We start from the raw sequence: 17,048 nt of genomic DNA, 5'->3' as shown, positions 1-17,048 counted from the left end.
GGGTTGATTTATTCTTCTACTAAAAAATATTGGTCACTGCAAGACATTGTCTTCCTGCCAGACTGTTAGATGCCTTCTTATAAAGATAATTCGTCTTAGAGTTTCTTTGTTCATTCTCACCTTCCTTGCCATTCCTATGCTATCAATTAGGGTTTACATGGTCTGTAGAGCCAGGCCTCATATGCTTGTTTAAATGTGGAGGGACTGGCCTTATTACCCTTTAGGGCGTGCTATCTCTTTTTGGGAGGAAAACTGTACTCTGACAGTCATGTCCATGATCTTTAGCGGCAGATCCTTTGTGTGTCTTCCTTTGTCAGTGTAAGTTTCACTGCCCTAGGCAGTTCACCTTTATGTATTTTAGTTCCATAAATGTTACCTAGTTTGTTGATGAAGTGTATGTTTCTGTTTCTATTATCCTTGCTGATTTTAGTCTTTTTTCAGATTCAAGAAGACAGATCTACTTATATCAGATATTTTGTTTGTTTTAAAGCATTACTGCTATTAAAAACATATACATACATAAATGATTAATTCTAACAATACCGAATTAAGGATTTTAAACATTAACTAGAGTTTTAAAAGAGTAACAAAAATATTTTTACATTGATAACTACCAAAATGCATTCCAGTGCCTTGAATATTATATTTTAAAAGCTTTTTCCTGTCATTTGCTGTTTCAGCTTTAAATTCAAAATTATATTTCTAAAAGTGCTGGATTTTTTTTTTTAGGCGTTTCATCAAACGGGTATATGTGTCTTTACCAAATGAGGAGGTATGTATCTGTGTTTGAATTTTTTTTGTTTTAGAGCAGAAACAAGAACTACCATCTTGACAATATTAAGTCTTCCAATCCATGGTACAGCTACTTTGGAAAACAGTTTAGTGGTTTCTTAAAAAGATGTACGTAAGCTTACTGTCAGAGCCAGCAATTTCACTCCTAAGAATTTACCCCAGAGAAACAAAAATGTATGTCCACACAAAGACTTGTACAAGAATTTTTATAGCAGCAATATTAATAATAGCCAGAACTACAAATGATCTAAAATGTTTATTTTGGTGAATAAACAAATGTGCTATATTCATTTAATGGATACTGTTATCCATTATACATGCTGCATACTCACTTCATATATTAAGTTTTATGAATGAAACTCCAAAACATTATAAGTGAAAGAAGCAAGATGATATATGTCGCATATCATAGGATTCTGTTTATATGCAGAAAACCCAAATTTATTTTTTATTTATTTATTTTTTTGAGATGGAGTCTTGCTCTGTCGCTCAGGCTGGAGTGCAGTGGCGTGATCTCGGCTCACTGCAACCTTCACCTCCTGGGTTCAAGTGATTCTCCTGCCTCAGCCTCCTGAGTAGCTGGGACTGCAGGCATGTGCCACCACGCCTGGCTAATATTTTGTATTTTTAGTAGAGACGGGTTTCACTGTGTTAGCCAGGATGGTCTTGATCTCCTGACCTCGTGATCCGCCCTCTTCAGCCTCCCAAAGTGCTGGGATTACAGGCATGAGTCACCGTGCCCGGCCAGAAATCGCAAATTTCTAGAAACGTAAAGCAGATCAGTGGGTTGTCAGGGTGAGAGTTGGGAATGAGGATTAACTGCAAACAGGTATGAGTGAACTAAAAAGTGTTCTAAAACTGGATTGTGGTGATGATTGCACATCTATAAATGTATTAAAACTCATTGAATTATATACTTACAATGGGTGAAATTCATAGTAGATGAATTCATACCTCTATAAAACTGTTTTTTTGCAGCAAAATATTTATTGCTATGTTTTTATTCAAGTGTGGTGAATTATTGCTATGTTTTTATCCAGGTGTGGTGTCTCACGCCTATAATCCCAACACTTTGGGAGGCTGAGGTGGGAGGATTGCTTGAGCCAGGAATTCAAGACCAGCCTGGGCAACATAGGGAGACCCTGTCTCTACAAAAACTTTTTTAGAAATTAACCAGGCATGGAGGCACGTGCCTTTGGTCCCAGTTACTCGGGAGGCTGAGATGGGAGGATTGCTTGAACCCAGGATATCGAGGCTATAGTGAGCTATGATTGTGCCCTGCACTCCAGCCTGGGTAACAGCACAAGACTCTGTCTCAATATAAAAAAAGAAAAGAATCATTAATTCTGAAATTAGACTGAATGATCATTTTTTAATATTTTTCAGACAAGACTACTTTTGCTTAAAAATCTGTTATGTAAACAAGGAAGTCCATTGACCCAAAAAGAACTAGCACAACTTGCTAGGTGAGTAATTTGGATTTGGTTTATCTTACAGCTTTTATTTATTTTTTGTAAATAATTCTTTTTTTAGTTATTTAAAGTAATCTTAAGTATGAAATGAGTAATTGATTGATCAGAAGACTTTCTCTCATCCTCTACCTCCTTTGCCTTTTTCTTACCTCTTGTTCTTATATATATGTGGAATCTAAATTTCACTGGCTATGTCCTTTGCAAGACATGATCTAATGATGATAGTATATTCTTTTTATAAATTTATTAAAACCTGTAAGTGGTATTAAAGTAATTTAAACATTTACACCTTAGGCAACATGGTAAAACCCCATCTCTACAAAAAATAAAATGAGTCAGGAATGGTGGCACATACCTGTAGTCCCAGCTACTTGGGAGGTTGAGGTGGGAGGATCGCTTCAGCCCAGGAGGTGGAGGTTGAGCAACAGAGTGAGACCCTGTCTCAAAAAAAATTTTAAACATTTCATATTGCACACTAACACAGATATTTTTATATAAACTTGTTCTTGGCATATGCTGAATACTTTTCAGCTCTTTTAATAATTTTAATTATTTGATAATTTTAATAATTTTAATTTCAGCTATTTGAATAATCTTAAACTTTATGAACAGTGTGAAGTAGAAACTGAGTATGGGAGATGCGCTCATGAATTTTATTCCCTGAAAAATGTCATAAAGTAATATAAAGTATTCAATGAGTATGTGAGTATTGAATAATTTTAACAAGAACTCTGAGTTCCCAGATACCTATGACAAAAGAACAAATTACTTGGAAGTCTCTTCTACTCCAGACCTTTCTGTCTATCCCCTTATTTAAAAAAATGTACATTGATTGTCCCTTATCCCATCAAGAGAGTGTTCTTTGCCAAGATAAACGCTAATTAGAGAAGTAATTGTGTTTATGTGTCAGTTGGCCACCAGTAGTTTGTAGATGTTACCTTTCCAGGTGACATGTTTACAATTTAATGAAGCCTCTGGAGATAGTATGCCTTAATCTAAAGGAATGGTTCTAATGATTAAAATTTGAGGCATTACTACATTTGTTTTCAGCAAATGGGCCTTTCTATTCCCTTAAAATCAAACCCTCATAACTGTGGGTTTGCTGACAAAGGGAAACTAGTTTTTACTCTCTTATTATATGGAGATTTTAAATCTGCAGAGATGAAAATAATTTGCTGTTTCAGCTGGGTGCGGTGGCTCATGCCTGTAATCTCAGTACTTTGGGAGGCTGTGGCGGGTGGATCACCTGAGGTCAGGAGTTCGAGACCAGCCTGACCAACATGGCGAAACGCCATCTATACTAAATACAAAAAATAAATTAGCCAGGTGCGGTGGCGCATGCCTATAATCCCAGCTACCTGAGAGGCTGAGGTAGGAGAATCGCTTGAACCCAGGAGGTGGAGATCCCAGTGAGCCGAGATCATGACGTTGCACTCCAGCCTGGGCAACAAGAGCAAAACTCCATCTCAAAAAAAAGCGGGGGGAGGAAATAATTTGCTGTTTCTTCCTTCCCTTCCTCAGAATGACTGATGGATACTCAGGAAGTGACCTAACAGCTTTGGCAAAAGATGCAGCACTGGGTCCTATCCGAGGTAGGTATACAAGAGCTTAAAACATTTAGAACTATTTATTATACCACCTTAGAAGTTTAAGGAGTCCAAAAAAATCTACCAAGAGATTTTTTTTTTTCTTTTGGAGACAGGGTCTCACTCTGTTGCCCAGGCTGTAGTGCAGTGGCACAATCATAGTTCACTGCAGCCTCGAACCCCCCAGGCTCAGGTGATTCTCCCACCCAGCCTTCCCAGTAGCTGGGACTACAGGCATGCACCATCATGCCCAGATAATTATTTTATTTTTTGTAGAGACAGGGTTTCACCATGTTGCCCAAGGTGGTCTTGAACTCCCGGGCTCAAGTGAGCAGCCTGCCTTGGCCTCCCCAAGTGCTGGGATTACAGGCATGAGCCACCATGCCCAGCCTTAAAACCATTCTTAGCTCACAGATCATACAAAAACAGTCTATGAGCCAGTAGACTGTGACCCCTGTTCTAGGCAAGAGGTTTCATTTCTTGATAGTAAGTAAGCAGCAGAAAACTCAAAAATAAAACTTTAAACAAAAAAGAATAATGTAAGGAAAATGTTCTTATCTGTTCTCTGGCTCTTTTCAATATTCTGACATCATTTGAAATTAATGTGTCTAAAGGAAATTATATAAGAGAAGTTTTCACTTTTTTAATTATATCTTTTGAGGAATTGCAGCAAAATATTTATTGCTATGTTTTTATTCAGGTTACTTGGTTGATTCTGAAATACCACGACCAATTCTTTTTAGGTTAGGTTAGGATAAACTCACACAGATATTTTCAGCTACATTTCCACAGCCAGCATGGGTAGTGGATGGTTGATGCTCTCAGGTATGCACTCAGATTATTAGCTATGATGATAAAGTAATCATAATAGCTCCATCCCTTTCTCTCATTCAAGAAAGTACAATTGAATGTAGTTGTATGAGAAAGATGTTATCATAGTGTCTACTGTAATTTGCATTAAAAGCCTACATTATACAAACCTTTTTGTTTTACTAGTTAAAAATTACCAGTAACACCTCCCGTAGTGAAATAGGGTGCTGATTAAGAACTGCTACTTTGCAAAATAAAAAATGTAATCTTGAGAGAATATTTTGAAACTCTGGATGAACAAATTTTCTTGCTGCTGGAGCTTAAATCTTGTTCAGATAGTGGATTTAGAAACAGTAGCTAATGCATAAATGAGTTGTATTTTCTTAGAACGTTTTGGCTATTCTAAGGTAGACAAAATTTGGGTTTAAAAAAAGATTCGCATCCATTAAAGTACAGAAAATGGCCGGGTGCAGTGGCTCACGCCTATAATCCCAGCACTTTGGGAGGCCAAGGTGGGAGGATCGTGTGGGCCTAATAGTTTGAGACTAGACTGGGCAACATAGGGAGATCCTGTCTCTACAAAAAAATATAATAAATTAACCAGGCCTGTTGGCATGAGCCTGTAATCCCAGCTACTCGGGAGGCTGAAGTAGGAGGATCACTTGAGCCTGGAAGGTCCAGGCAGCAGTGAACCATGGTCATGCCACTCACTGCACTCCAGCCTGGGTGGGTGACAGAGTGAGGTGCTGTCTTAAAAAGTAAATAAATAGGCCAGGCATGGTGGCTCACGCCTGTAATCCCAGCACTTTGGGAGGCCGAGATGGGTGGATCATGAGGTCAGGAGTTCGAGACCAGCTCGGCCAATATGGTGAAACCGCATCTCTACTGAAAATACAAAAATTAGCCAGGCGTGGTTGTGCGCGCCTGTAATCCCAGCTACTCAGGAGGCTGAGGCAGGAGTATCGCTTGAACCTGGGAGGTGAGGTTGCAGTAAGCCGAGCACTGCAGCCTGGGCAACAGAGCAAGACTCTGTCTCAAAAAAATAAATAAATAAATAAATACATAAAGTGCAGAGTAAAAACAAAAAAAGACTAATGCATTTTGTAAAGAACAAGTTGCATTCTTTTAAGTTCCCTTTCAAATTTGTGAACTATTGTTTTTGGGCAGTATGCAAGAAATTGAACACTTTCCAGTTATTCCTAAGAAGGAATATTCTCTTCTCAGCATTTATAAATTGTATGTGCTCTCAAAGTTAACATGTGTCTCTTTTTTTTAATATAATGATTTGTACTGAATAGATACATGTAGATCATTGTACTTGGTTTTGCCCTTCAACAATTTAAACTGCAAAATGTATGTATTTTTAAGTGCCTGACTTTTATGTTTTACAGAACTAAAACCAGAACAGGTGAAGAATATGTCTGCCAGTGAGGTATAGTATTTTACAATGATATTTTCTTTGTCCTCTATATTGTAAGACATATATAAGACATACATATATGAATGTGTGTGTGTGTGGGTTTTTTTTGTTGTTTTTTTTTTTTGAGACAGTCTGGCACGATATCGGCTCACTGCAACCTCCACCTCCTGGATTCAAGCTATTCTCCTGCCTCAGCCTCCCAAGTAGCTACAGGCATGTACCACCAAGCCCAGCTAATTTTTGTATTTTTAGTAGAGAGGGCATTTCACCATATTGGCCAGTCTGGCCTCAGACTCCTGACCTCAAGTGATCCACCCAACTTGGCCTCCCAAAGTGCTGGGATTACAGGCTTGAGCCGCTGCATCTGGCTGTTTTTTTTTGTTTGTTTGTTTGTTTTTCTGAGACGGAGTCTCACTCTGTCGCCCAGACTGGAGTGCAGTGGTGCGATCTGAGCTCACTGCAAACTCTGCCTCCCGGGTTCACGCCATTCTCCTGCCTCAGCCTCCCTAGTAGCTGGGACTACAGGCACCCACCACCACGCCTGGCTAATTTTTTGTACTTTTAGTAGAGACGGGGTTTCACCATGTTAGCCAGGATGGTCTCTATCTCCTGATCTCGTGATCTGCCTGCCTCAGCCTCCCAAAGTGCTGGGATTACAGGCGTGAGCCACTGCGCCCGGCCTTTTTTTTTTTTTTTTTTTGAGACACAGGGTCTTGCTCTGTTCCCAGGCTGGAGTGCAGTGGTGCAATCGTGGCTGACTGTAGCCTTGACCTCTTGGTCTCAAGCAGTCCTCTTGTCTCAAACTTTTTAGTAGCTGGGACTACAGGCAAGTGCCACAACGCCCCACTAATTTTTAAATTTTCTGTAGAGATGGTGTCTCTCCCTGTTGCCCAGGGTGGCCTCAGACTCTTGGCCTCAAGTAATCCTCCTGCCTCAGCCTCTGAGAGTGCTTGGGACTAATTTTTTTTAATGGATTTTTCTAGTTGATTAGAAGCTAGAAAAAATTAACTTTGCTTCATTTCAAAATATGGAAACCTATGAAATAGTCAAAATTTTTTTTGGTAATAGACAAAACACATATACATAGACATTAAGTCATTTTCTATCAAATCATATTACATAAATACCAAACAGAAGAAAATTATAGGCCAGGTGCGGTGGCTCACGCCTGTAATCCCAGCACTTTGGGATGCCGAGGTGGGCAGATCACTTGAGGTCAGGAGTTCAAGACCAGCCTGGCCAACATGGTGAAACCCTATCTCTATCAAAAATACAAAAAAATTAGGCCGGGGGCGGTGGCTCACACCTGTAATCCCAGCACTTTGGGAGGCCGAGGCGGGCGGATCACGAGGTCAGGAGATCGAGACCATCCTGGCTAACATGGTGAAACCCTGTCTCCACTAAAAAATACAAAAAAATTACCCGGGCGTGGTGGCGGGCACCCGTAGTCCCAGCTACTTGGGAGGCTGAGGCAGGAGAATGGTGTGAACCTGGGAAGTGGAGCTTACAGTGAGCCGAGATCGTGCCACTGCACTCCAGCCTGGGCGACAGAGCAAGACTCCATCTCAGAAAAAAAAAAAAAAAAAAATAGCTGGGCATGGTGGCACGTGCCTGTGGTCCTGGCTACTTGGGAAGCTGAGGCAGGAGAATCACTTGAACTTGGGAGGCAGAGGTTGCAGTGAGCCAAGATTGCACCATTGCACTCTAGCCTGGGCGACAGAGTGAGACCCGGTCTCAAAAAAAAAAAAAAAATTACATGAAACTTGTGGGGTTTTATACAATAAAAATAACCTATAACTATAGGTTAATCCTTTAATAATGTTTTATTTTGTTTTTCAATAACCTTTATTTTTTTAATTAATTAATTTCTTTTTTTTGAGAAGGACTCTGGCTCTGTCACCCAGGCTGGAGTGCAGTGGCACGATCTTGGCTCACTGCAGCCTCCACCTCCCAGGTTCAAACGATTCTCCTGCCTCAGCCTCCTGTGTAGCTGAGATTACAGGCATGGGCCACCATGCCCAGCTAATTTTTTTTTTTTTTTTTTTTTTTTTGTATTTTTAGTAGAGATGGGGTTTCACTATGTTGGCCAGGTGGGTCTCGAACTCCTGACCTCAGGCGATCGCCAGCCTCGGCCTCCCTAAGTGCAAGGATTACAGGCGTGAGCCACCATGCCTGGCCAATTTATTACCGTTTCTTAATATGGAAGACCTCCTTAAGAGATGCTGAAGCATTTCATTTAAAAAAAGTTGCCTGTAAAATATAAAATTGGGTATGCAGAATGGTCATAACTCTGTGAGCAAAATTTTGAAATCAGGCTTGAATTACAGTCAGCCTTTCCTATCCGTGGATTCTGCATTCATGGATTCAACCAACTGCAGATCAAAAATATTTGGGGGGAAAAAGCATCTGTGTTGAACATGTACAGACTTTTATTCTTGTTATTATTCCCTAAACAATATAGTATAAAAACTATTTACATTGCATTTACATTGTATTAGGTGTTATAAATAATCTAGAGATGATTTAAAGTATACAGGAGGATTGTGTAGGTTGTATGCAAATACTGCACCATTTTATATAAGGGACTTTAAGCGTTTGCGGATTTTGCTATCTATGGGGGAACCAATTTCCCAGAGATACCGAGGGACAGCTGTATATTTGTAACTTATTTTTTATTTCCCTAATTTCAGCAGCTGTTGAGGGGACAGTGAACTGTTAACATAGATAACGAGTGTATTCAAGTACATTTTGGAGTTTTTTTTTTTTTTCAGGCTTTTAGTCGCCTGTCGGATGAGGCATCATACTTGAATTTTTTTTTTTAAGAAAGCTTTTAGTTTTCTTTCTTTCTTTTTTTTTTGTGAGATGGAGTCTTGCTCTGTTTCTAGGCTGGAATGGAGTGCAGTGGTGTGATCTCAGCTCACTGCAACCTCCGCCTACTGGGTTCAAGTGATTGTCCTGCCTCAGCCTCCCGAGTAGCTGGGACTACAGGTGCGCGCCACCACGCCCAGCTAATTTTTTTTTTTTTTTTTGTATTTTTAGTAGAGACAGAGTTTCACCATGTTGGCCAGGATGGTCTCGATCTCCTGACCTTGGGATCCGCCCACCTTGGCCTCCCAAAGTGCTAGGGATTACAGGTGTAAGCCACCGCGCCCGGCTGAAAGCTTTTAGTTTTCTAACTTATTTTATTTAATTTAATTTCATTTATTTTTGTTTTATTTTTTGGGACAGTGTCTCACTTGGTTGCCCAGGCTGGAGTGCAGTGGTACAATCATGGCTCACTGCACCCTCTAGCTCCTGGGCTCAGGCAATCCTCCTGCCTCAGCCTTTTGAGCTGCTGGGACTACAGGCATGTACCACCACACTCAGCTAATTTTTTAATTTTTTGTAGAGATGGGGTCTGACTATGTTGCCTAGGCTGGTCTCAGATTCCTCAAGCATTCCTCCCACTTGCACCTCCCAAAATGCTGGGATTACAGGTGTGACACTGTGCCAGACTTGAAATTTTTAATCCCACACCTAAAAATATAATTTTATCCACCATTTTTTAAAAGTCATAACATTATTTATTAAAAATTTAGATGGTAAAACTAAAAATTAAAGCTTAATAAAACTACTGAGTGATTTACAAGGAAGAATATTACTGGTACCTTTTGTGAGCATCCCATTAATTATATATATTCAGGTTATATTGTTACAATATTTGGTTCTACTGTATACTTTTTTTTTTTTTGAGACTGAGTTTCGCTGTTGTTGCCCAGGCTGGAGTGCAATGGTGCAATCTGGGCTCACTGCAACCTCCGCCTCCTGGGTTCAAGTGATTCTCCTGCCTCAGCCTCCTGAGTAGCTGGGATTACAGGCATGCGCCACTATGCCTGGCTAATTTTGTGTTTTTGTAGAGACGGGGTTTCACTATGTTGGTCAGGCTGATCTGGAACTCCCAACCTCAGGAGATCCGCCCACCTCGGCCTCCCAAAGTGCTGGAATTGCAGGTGTGAGCCACCATGCCTGGCTCTACTATATACTTTCATTCAGTTGTTTCTTTTTAATCTAGTGGTTTTGGTATTAATAATTTGATAATGACCTTTAGCTGTTATTGCTTACTTATGAGTTAATATTTATAAAGCACTTAAAGTAGTTGGCATGTAGTAAACATTATGTAAAGATCCATTAAATAACTTTAAAAAATATAAAACTGATAGTGGCATTTTATTATAGAGATTAAGGTAATCCATTCTCTCATTCCCATTTATGGGATGAGACGTAAACACAAGTAGTTTGCTCTCTAAAACTGTATACTAGAATTTTATATACCCATTATTTGATGCAACTTTAATACCAAAGTGTATTGTCAGTTACCGGTGAATATATATAAATTTAGATAAGGAAAACCCAACTTGGTCGTGCGCAGTGGCTCACGCCTGTAATCCTAGCACTTTGGGAGGCCGAGGCAGTTGGATCACCTGAGGTCATGAGTTCGAGACCAGCCTGGCCAACGTGGCGAAACCCCGTCTCCACTAAAAATACAAAAATTAGCCAGGCGTGGTGGCACATGCCTGTAATCCCAGCTGCTCGGGAGGCTGAGGAAGGAGAATCGCTTGAACCTGGGGAGGTGGAGGTTGCAGTGAGCTGAGATCGTACCACTGCACTCCAGTCGGTGCGACAGGAGCGAGACTCCATCTCCAAAAAAAAAAAAAGAAAAACCCAACTTATCTTTTACAGTTTATAATAGTAGAAGTTCAAATAATTGGTTTGGAATTTCTGTATTTTTAAGGGTTAGTACTAAAATTGTTGGTTATAAATTTGGGTACAATATACTTTGTTTTTTAAGTACCTTGTGTATCTAATTTAACTTTAACTCCTTTATTATTTTGTTTTGATAAGACAACTTTGCTGCTTATTTCCCCCCTTGACTGAACCAGCTACCATCTGCTTTTTTCCTGTTGTATACATTAGTCTCTTACGTTAAAATATCATATAAGTTTCATATATATACACATATCAAACTATAGACTTAAATTAGAATTACATCAACATCTTTTAAAACCTTAATTTCTGGCCAGGCGTGGTTGTTCATGCCTATAATCCCAGCACTTTGGGAGGCTGAGGCCGTTGGATCCCTTGAGCTCAGGAATTCGAGACCAGCCTGGACAACATGGTGAAACCCTCATCTCTACAAAAATTACAAAAAGTTAGCTGGGCGTGGTGGCGCACACCTATAGTCCTAGCTACTTGGGAGGATCTCTTAAGCCTGGGAGCCAGAGGTTGCAGTGAGCCGAGATCATGCCACTGCACTCCAGCCTGGGTAACAGTGAGACCCTGTCTCAAAACAAAAATATTAATTTCTATAACAAATAAATTTTATTTAGTAATATCATGTTTAATACCCATGTTACATTCATTATTCTTCTACACTTTGGCCTTTAGGAAGAGGCAGTGTGTGTGTTACAGTTAAATAGGAAACAAGTAGGGTTCATATAGTGCTTATGGGGTTTTCTTTGGTGGGGGGTTGCTGGGTTTTTGGGGGGTTTTTTTTGAGACAGGGTATCACTCTGTCACCCAGGCTGAAGTACATTGGCATGCTCATGGCTCACTGCAGCCTCAACCTCCCAGACTCAAGTGATCCTCCTACCTCAGCTTCCTTAGTAGCTGAGACTACAGGCGTGCGCCACCATGCCTAGCTAAATTTTGTACATTTTGTAGAGATGAGGCTTTGCCATGTTGCCCAGGCTGGTCTCTAACTCCTGGGCTCAAGTGATCCACTTGCTTCAGCCTCCCAAAGTTCTCGGATTAACAGGTGCGAGCCACTGCAACCAGCCTATATTTTAACTATATGTTTTTTTCTTTTTGGCTAAAATTTTTCAGATTAGCTTACAAGTTACAAGTGTAGGTGATATCTCATGGAGATATCAAAGATGATATGAAGTTAGATTGGGTTTTTGAGAGTAATTTTTAAAATACGGATAAATACCAGTTGTTGAAGTTTCGTTTAAAGTTCTTTAACTTCTTATTTTTGGGCCAAAATACAGGTATACGCTAGTAATGATTTTTAACACAGGTCATTTATGGCCAAACTGCATTTTGCCTTAATTTTTTTTTTTTTTTTTTTTTTTGAGAGGGAGTCTCACTCATTGCCCAAGCTGGAGTGCAATGGCACGATCTCGGCGCACTTACAACCTCCACCTCCCAGGTTCAAACGATTCTCCTGCCTCAGCCTCCTGAGTAGCTGGGATTACAGGCACCCGCCTGGCTAATTTTTGTATTTTTAGTGGAGACGGGGTTTCACCATGTTGGCCAGGCTGGTCTCAAACTCCTGACCTCAGGTGATCCACCCGCCTTGGCCTCCCAAAGTGCGGGGATTATGGGTGTGAGCCACCGTGCTTGGCCAAAATTTTTATTAATTTTTCTATTGCCTGGACTCTGTGAACCTATCCATTTTGCCTTTTAAAAATACTTAGGTGTAAATATAGATATTTATTAACTCAGCATTGTTTTAATCTATATTTCCAAAGGCAATTTAAAAGATCAGAAAATAAGACCAAATTAATATAAAAATGCATACTTTAGGCTGGGCACAGTGGCTCACGTCTGTAATCCCAGCACTTTCGGAGGCCAAGGTGGGCGGATCACCTGAGGTTAGGAGTTCAGGACCAACCTGGCCATCATGGCGAAACCCTGTCTCTACTAAAAATACAAAAATTAGCTGGGCATGGTGGCATGTGCCTGTAATCCCAGCTACTCGGGAGGCTGAGACAGAAGAATTGCTTGAACCTTGGAGGGGGAGGTTGCATATCTGAGTGGTGAAATTGTGATTCTTTTTTTCTCTTTGTCTGTATTTTTGAACTTTTCTATAAATGATTGTGTTTTGTTTTTATATTGGAAAAATATTATGCTTTCAAATGTTAATACCTATGAAACTAAACACAAGTAATAAATACATTAGTATAGCATTTATTAAGGTTTCTTGTGTAGCAGATCAACATAGAAAATATATTTAAATGGCTGACATAATTTTCTAAGAATACATACACGTATATTTTTTATAACATTAAGAAACAGCAGCATCATTACTTTAATCCATCATTTCGTTAACCACTATATACCTGTTGATCATTTGTATTGTCATGTGCTTTTTAAAAATCTAGATGAGAAATATTCGATTATCTGACTTCACTGAATCCTTGAAAAAAATAAAACGCAGCGTCAGCCCTCAAACTTTAGAAGCGTACATACGTTGGAACAAGGACTTTGGAGATACCACTGTTTAAGGAAATACCTTTGTAAACCTGCAGAACATTTTACTTAAAAGAGGAAACACAAGATCTTCAATGAACAGTCATCGGCTACAGAAACAGCCTAAGTTTACAGGACTTTTTAGAGTCTTACATATTTGTGCACCAAACTTGAAGATGAACCAGAAAACAAACTTAAACAAAATATACAATGCAAATGGAATTTTTTGTTGTTTAAGGCCTTGCCTTGATGGTCACAGTTATCCCAATGGACAGTAAGTTAGAGCACAACAAAACCTGATTCTGGTCTTCTTTACCAATATAATCATAATGTAAATAATAATTTGTATATTGTGTTGCAGATGAAAGTATTCCAGAAACAGTGAATGGTAGAAGACACAAGAACATTTGTTTGTTTGTCTTCTGATGTTTTTTCTTAAAATAGTAATTTCTCCTACTTTTCTTTTCTACTGTTAACTACGGGTGATTGGAATGCCAAACACTCTTAAGTTTATTTTCTTTTTTCGTTTTATAAATTCAGTGTGCCAAATGAAACTTTTTTCCTAAGTAACTGTAATAGGAAAAAGTTTATTTTGAGAGTTTCTTCTTCATAAATCTACAGACATTAAACAATTGTTGTGTTCTTTTTACCTTTTATTTTTCTATTACCTTACTTCCAAACAGTTTAGATAGCAATATAATAGCAACAAAGCAAATATGGTAAAATAGAGAAGGTTTGAAGGTTTGAGTTACTCTGTCATATAACATGTAGATCAGTCTTCATGTGACCTGCAGTATTTTTTTTTCTAATGTATTTGTCAGAAATCTATTGTAGACTGTTAACTTCTTCCTGATGGAATTTATTTTCTGCAAGAATTATTCTGATATTTAAGAGAGCCAATTTTAACTGCTGTGAAAATGTTTCCAGTGCAAGAGAAGGGAAATACTAGGAACTAAGACATTTCTAATTTATTGCTTATTACTTCCTTAATGTTTACAGGATAATTATAAGCAAGTGGAACTACCATCTTTTATTCTTAATAATTATTAATCCCTTCAATGAAACTTTAAAAAAACTGAATTTTTATACATGGCATACATTTTTCTAGTTCCTTCTGCTTGCTTTATTAACTCAAAAGTTCTAGTTCTAGTCTGTTGATCTGCCTTTTGTTCTCCCAAAATGTACAGTAATTCCATTTGTTTGTATAAATATGCCTGGATTTTCATTATAAAAATGTCATTGTAGGGAGTAGAGACTCATATCATGGCCTTTTAAATATTGTAATAAAGGCAAATAGATATTTGCCCTTAGTTTACTGGTTAAAAGTTTGTTTACAGAACTTTTCTCTGGTGCTTAAATGATGCTATGTAAAATGTCATGAGTGGAAAGAATATTTGTAGTAGTAACAAGAATTTTTCATTTAGGAAAGATTTCTTAGGTTTTGAAAGAATACATTAAAATAAAAAACTTGCCCCTATTAGGTAAGAACTTTATAATGAAGACATACATTCTTCTTAATTTTACTCTTGCTCTTGTTAAGGATTTGTTTGAATATAGAAGATGCATGATTTCTGGGTTGTTTTTTTTTTTTTTTGAGACAGAGTTTCGCTCTTGTTGCCCAGGCTGGAGTGCAATTGCGCAATCTCGACTCACCGCAACCTCCGCCTCCCAGGTTCAAGCACTTCTCCTGCCTCAACCTCCCGGGTAGCTGGGATTACAGGCATGCGCCACTACCCCAGCTAATTTTGTATTTTTAGTAGAGATGGGGTTTCTCCATGTTGGTCAGGCTGGTCTTGAACTCCTGACCTCAGGTGATCCGCCTGCCTCGGCCTCCCAAAGTGCTGGGATTACAGGCATAAGCCACTGCACCCAGCCAGAAGATGCATGATTTCTTAGGATCATATGCTGTTTGTAGCCATAAGGTAAATCATGTCTCTTCTAATCATGACTTTGGAACTCCCTGAATAATAAAAATGAGAGTTGAGATAAATAGGGGAAAAAAAATTTTTTTTAAGCCAGAGCTATGCATATGTTAGGTGATGGGTAGTATCCCTTTAAGATCTCAAACATTACAACATCAATTATGAAATACTGATAACGAAAGGTAGTAATGAAATATATATGATGAAAAGAATTGAGAAGTTCTAAATTAAGACATTTCAGTTAAGCTCATAAAATTTCATTGTTTTCATTTAAAAGGAGATTAACGTTATTGATACTTGGATAACTGGCTAATCATATTAAAGGACTATGTGGTTCCAGTTCAACTTTTAATATATTGTCTCCTTTAAAACTATCATGATTATAATTCAGTTGGGAAAGATTTTTAGATAACAAAGATTTCAAATGTTAAAAGAGATAAAAGTCAGGTTAATACTATCTTAAACACTGAGTCAGAAAATCATTACTGTATAGAAGTTGCTTTCCTGATCAAGTCTGAACTTCAGCTAGTGCTAGAGAACTATTTTCTATGACTTAACTCTAACCAAGTTTTATTTTAAGCTGTTTCTTTGATAGAAGGGCCATGAAAATAGAGTAATGATATAGTAGGAGATAAGGGATTGGTTTGGTCTTTTTCAATAAAGATAGAAGTTGCTGAAGTTTTCTGAATTAATAATGACTTAGATTGTGACCTTTTAGATTCGGTGTTGAGCTCTGTGTTGTATTACTTCCTAAAAGATAATGTTTAAACATTAAGCATTAGTGTGCTCTTCATGTTAATATGGCAGAGTTTTGTAAACTAAATTAAAACTTACTGATATATTGGACTTTGAGCCAAGGGAAAGAATGAGTACTATCTTTCCAGATATCTTAAGGGTAAAAGCTTATTCTAAGACAGTCTGTCCATTGAGAATATTAGATTTCTGACTTGCAGATATGTTTGTACTCCAGAAGAATTAGAGGAAAAGCAGATACTAGAATTCTAATTTAAGTACATATACAGCAGTCTTTGTTTATAGTGTAGAATTCTTTATATTTTGTACAAAAACTAATTCTTTTGGTAAAATGAACCATTTACAGTTCGGTTTTGGACTCTGAGTCAAAGGATTTTCCTTTAAATGCTTGTCTCAATTTTAGTCTGGTCTTTTGTACTTTTCTTCAGAAGAAATGAATTAAAGGGTACAGTTGCATAAAGTGGGTTTTTATCCTAATGTATTGGAAATAAATGATAAACTTTATTTTGTCTTTACTTTTTTACTTTAAAACTTTTTGATATTTTAGGGGTTGGAGTCTGATAATGAAGGAGTTGTGTGTATTGGACTCTGTTAGTAACAATTATAAACGCTTAACAAAATATAGAAAGCAATGATTGGGTGGCTCTGCAGAGCAATCAAAACAAGGTAGAAACTGCAAAGTCCTATATTAGAAGAGATTCAGGCTGGGTGCGGTGGCTCATGCCTGTTTGGGAGGCCAGTATGGGAGAATCGCTTACACCCAGGAATTCAAGACCAGCCTGGGGAATATAGGGAGACCCTGTTTCTGCCAAAAAAAAAAAAAAAAAAAAAAAAAAAAAAAAAAAAAAAAACTAAACTAAAAATTAGCCAGGTTTGGTGGCCTACGCCTGTAGTCCCAGTTACTCAAGAGGCTGAGGTTAGAGGATCGCTTAAGCCCAGGAGGAGGAGGTTGCAGTGAGCCAAGATCACACCACCACACTCCAGCCCGGGTTACAGAGACCCTGTCTCAAAAAATAACAAGTAAACGAGATTCACCTTAACCGGCTTTTACCGATAGGGCAAT

At 38.5% G+C, this 17,048-nt stretch overlaps 1 protein-coding gene across 4 annotated transcripts in view; it reads left to right on the top strand.

The window, feature by feature from the left end:
* The window catches only part of SPAST (spastin), a 94,068-nt gene extending 77,579 nt beyond the window's left edge, over nucleotides 1-16,489 (top strand). For all 4 annotated transcript variants that reach the window (XM_031008305.3, XM_031008303.3, XM_031008304.3 and 1 more), the window contains 5 exons: nucleotides 730-772; nucleotides 2,179-2,258; nucleotides 3,786-3,856; nucleotides 6,052-6,092; nucleotides 13,223-16,489. In XM_031008305.3, the coding sequence (XP_030864165.1) occupies nucleotides 730-772; nucleotides 2,179-2,258; nucleotides 3,786-3,856; nucleotides 6,052-6,092; nucleotides 13,223-13,345 (358 nt within the window). In that variant the 3' untranslated portion in view covers nucleotides 13,346-16,489. The remainder of the gene's footprint in view (nucleotides 1-729; nucleotides 773-2,178; nucleotides 2,259-3,785; nucleotides 3,857-6,051; nucleotides 6,093-13,222) is intronic.
* Nucleotides 16,490-17,048: the final 559 nt, after the last annotated feature.

This window comes from Gorilla gorilla, chromosome 12, assembly GCF_029281585.2.
Source record: "Gorilla gorilla gorilla isolate KB3781 chromosome 12, NHGRI_mGorGor1-v2.1_pri, whole genome shotgun sequence".
NCBI classification, from domain to species: domain Eukaryota; kingdom Metazoa; phylum Chordata; class Mammalia; order Primates; family Hominidae; genus Gorilla; species Gorilla gorilla.
The sequence above is the reverse complement of the archived record's forward strand: the minus strand, read 5'-3'. Positions and strand labels throughout refer to the sequence as shown.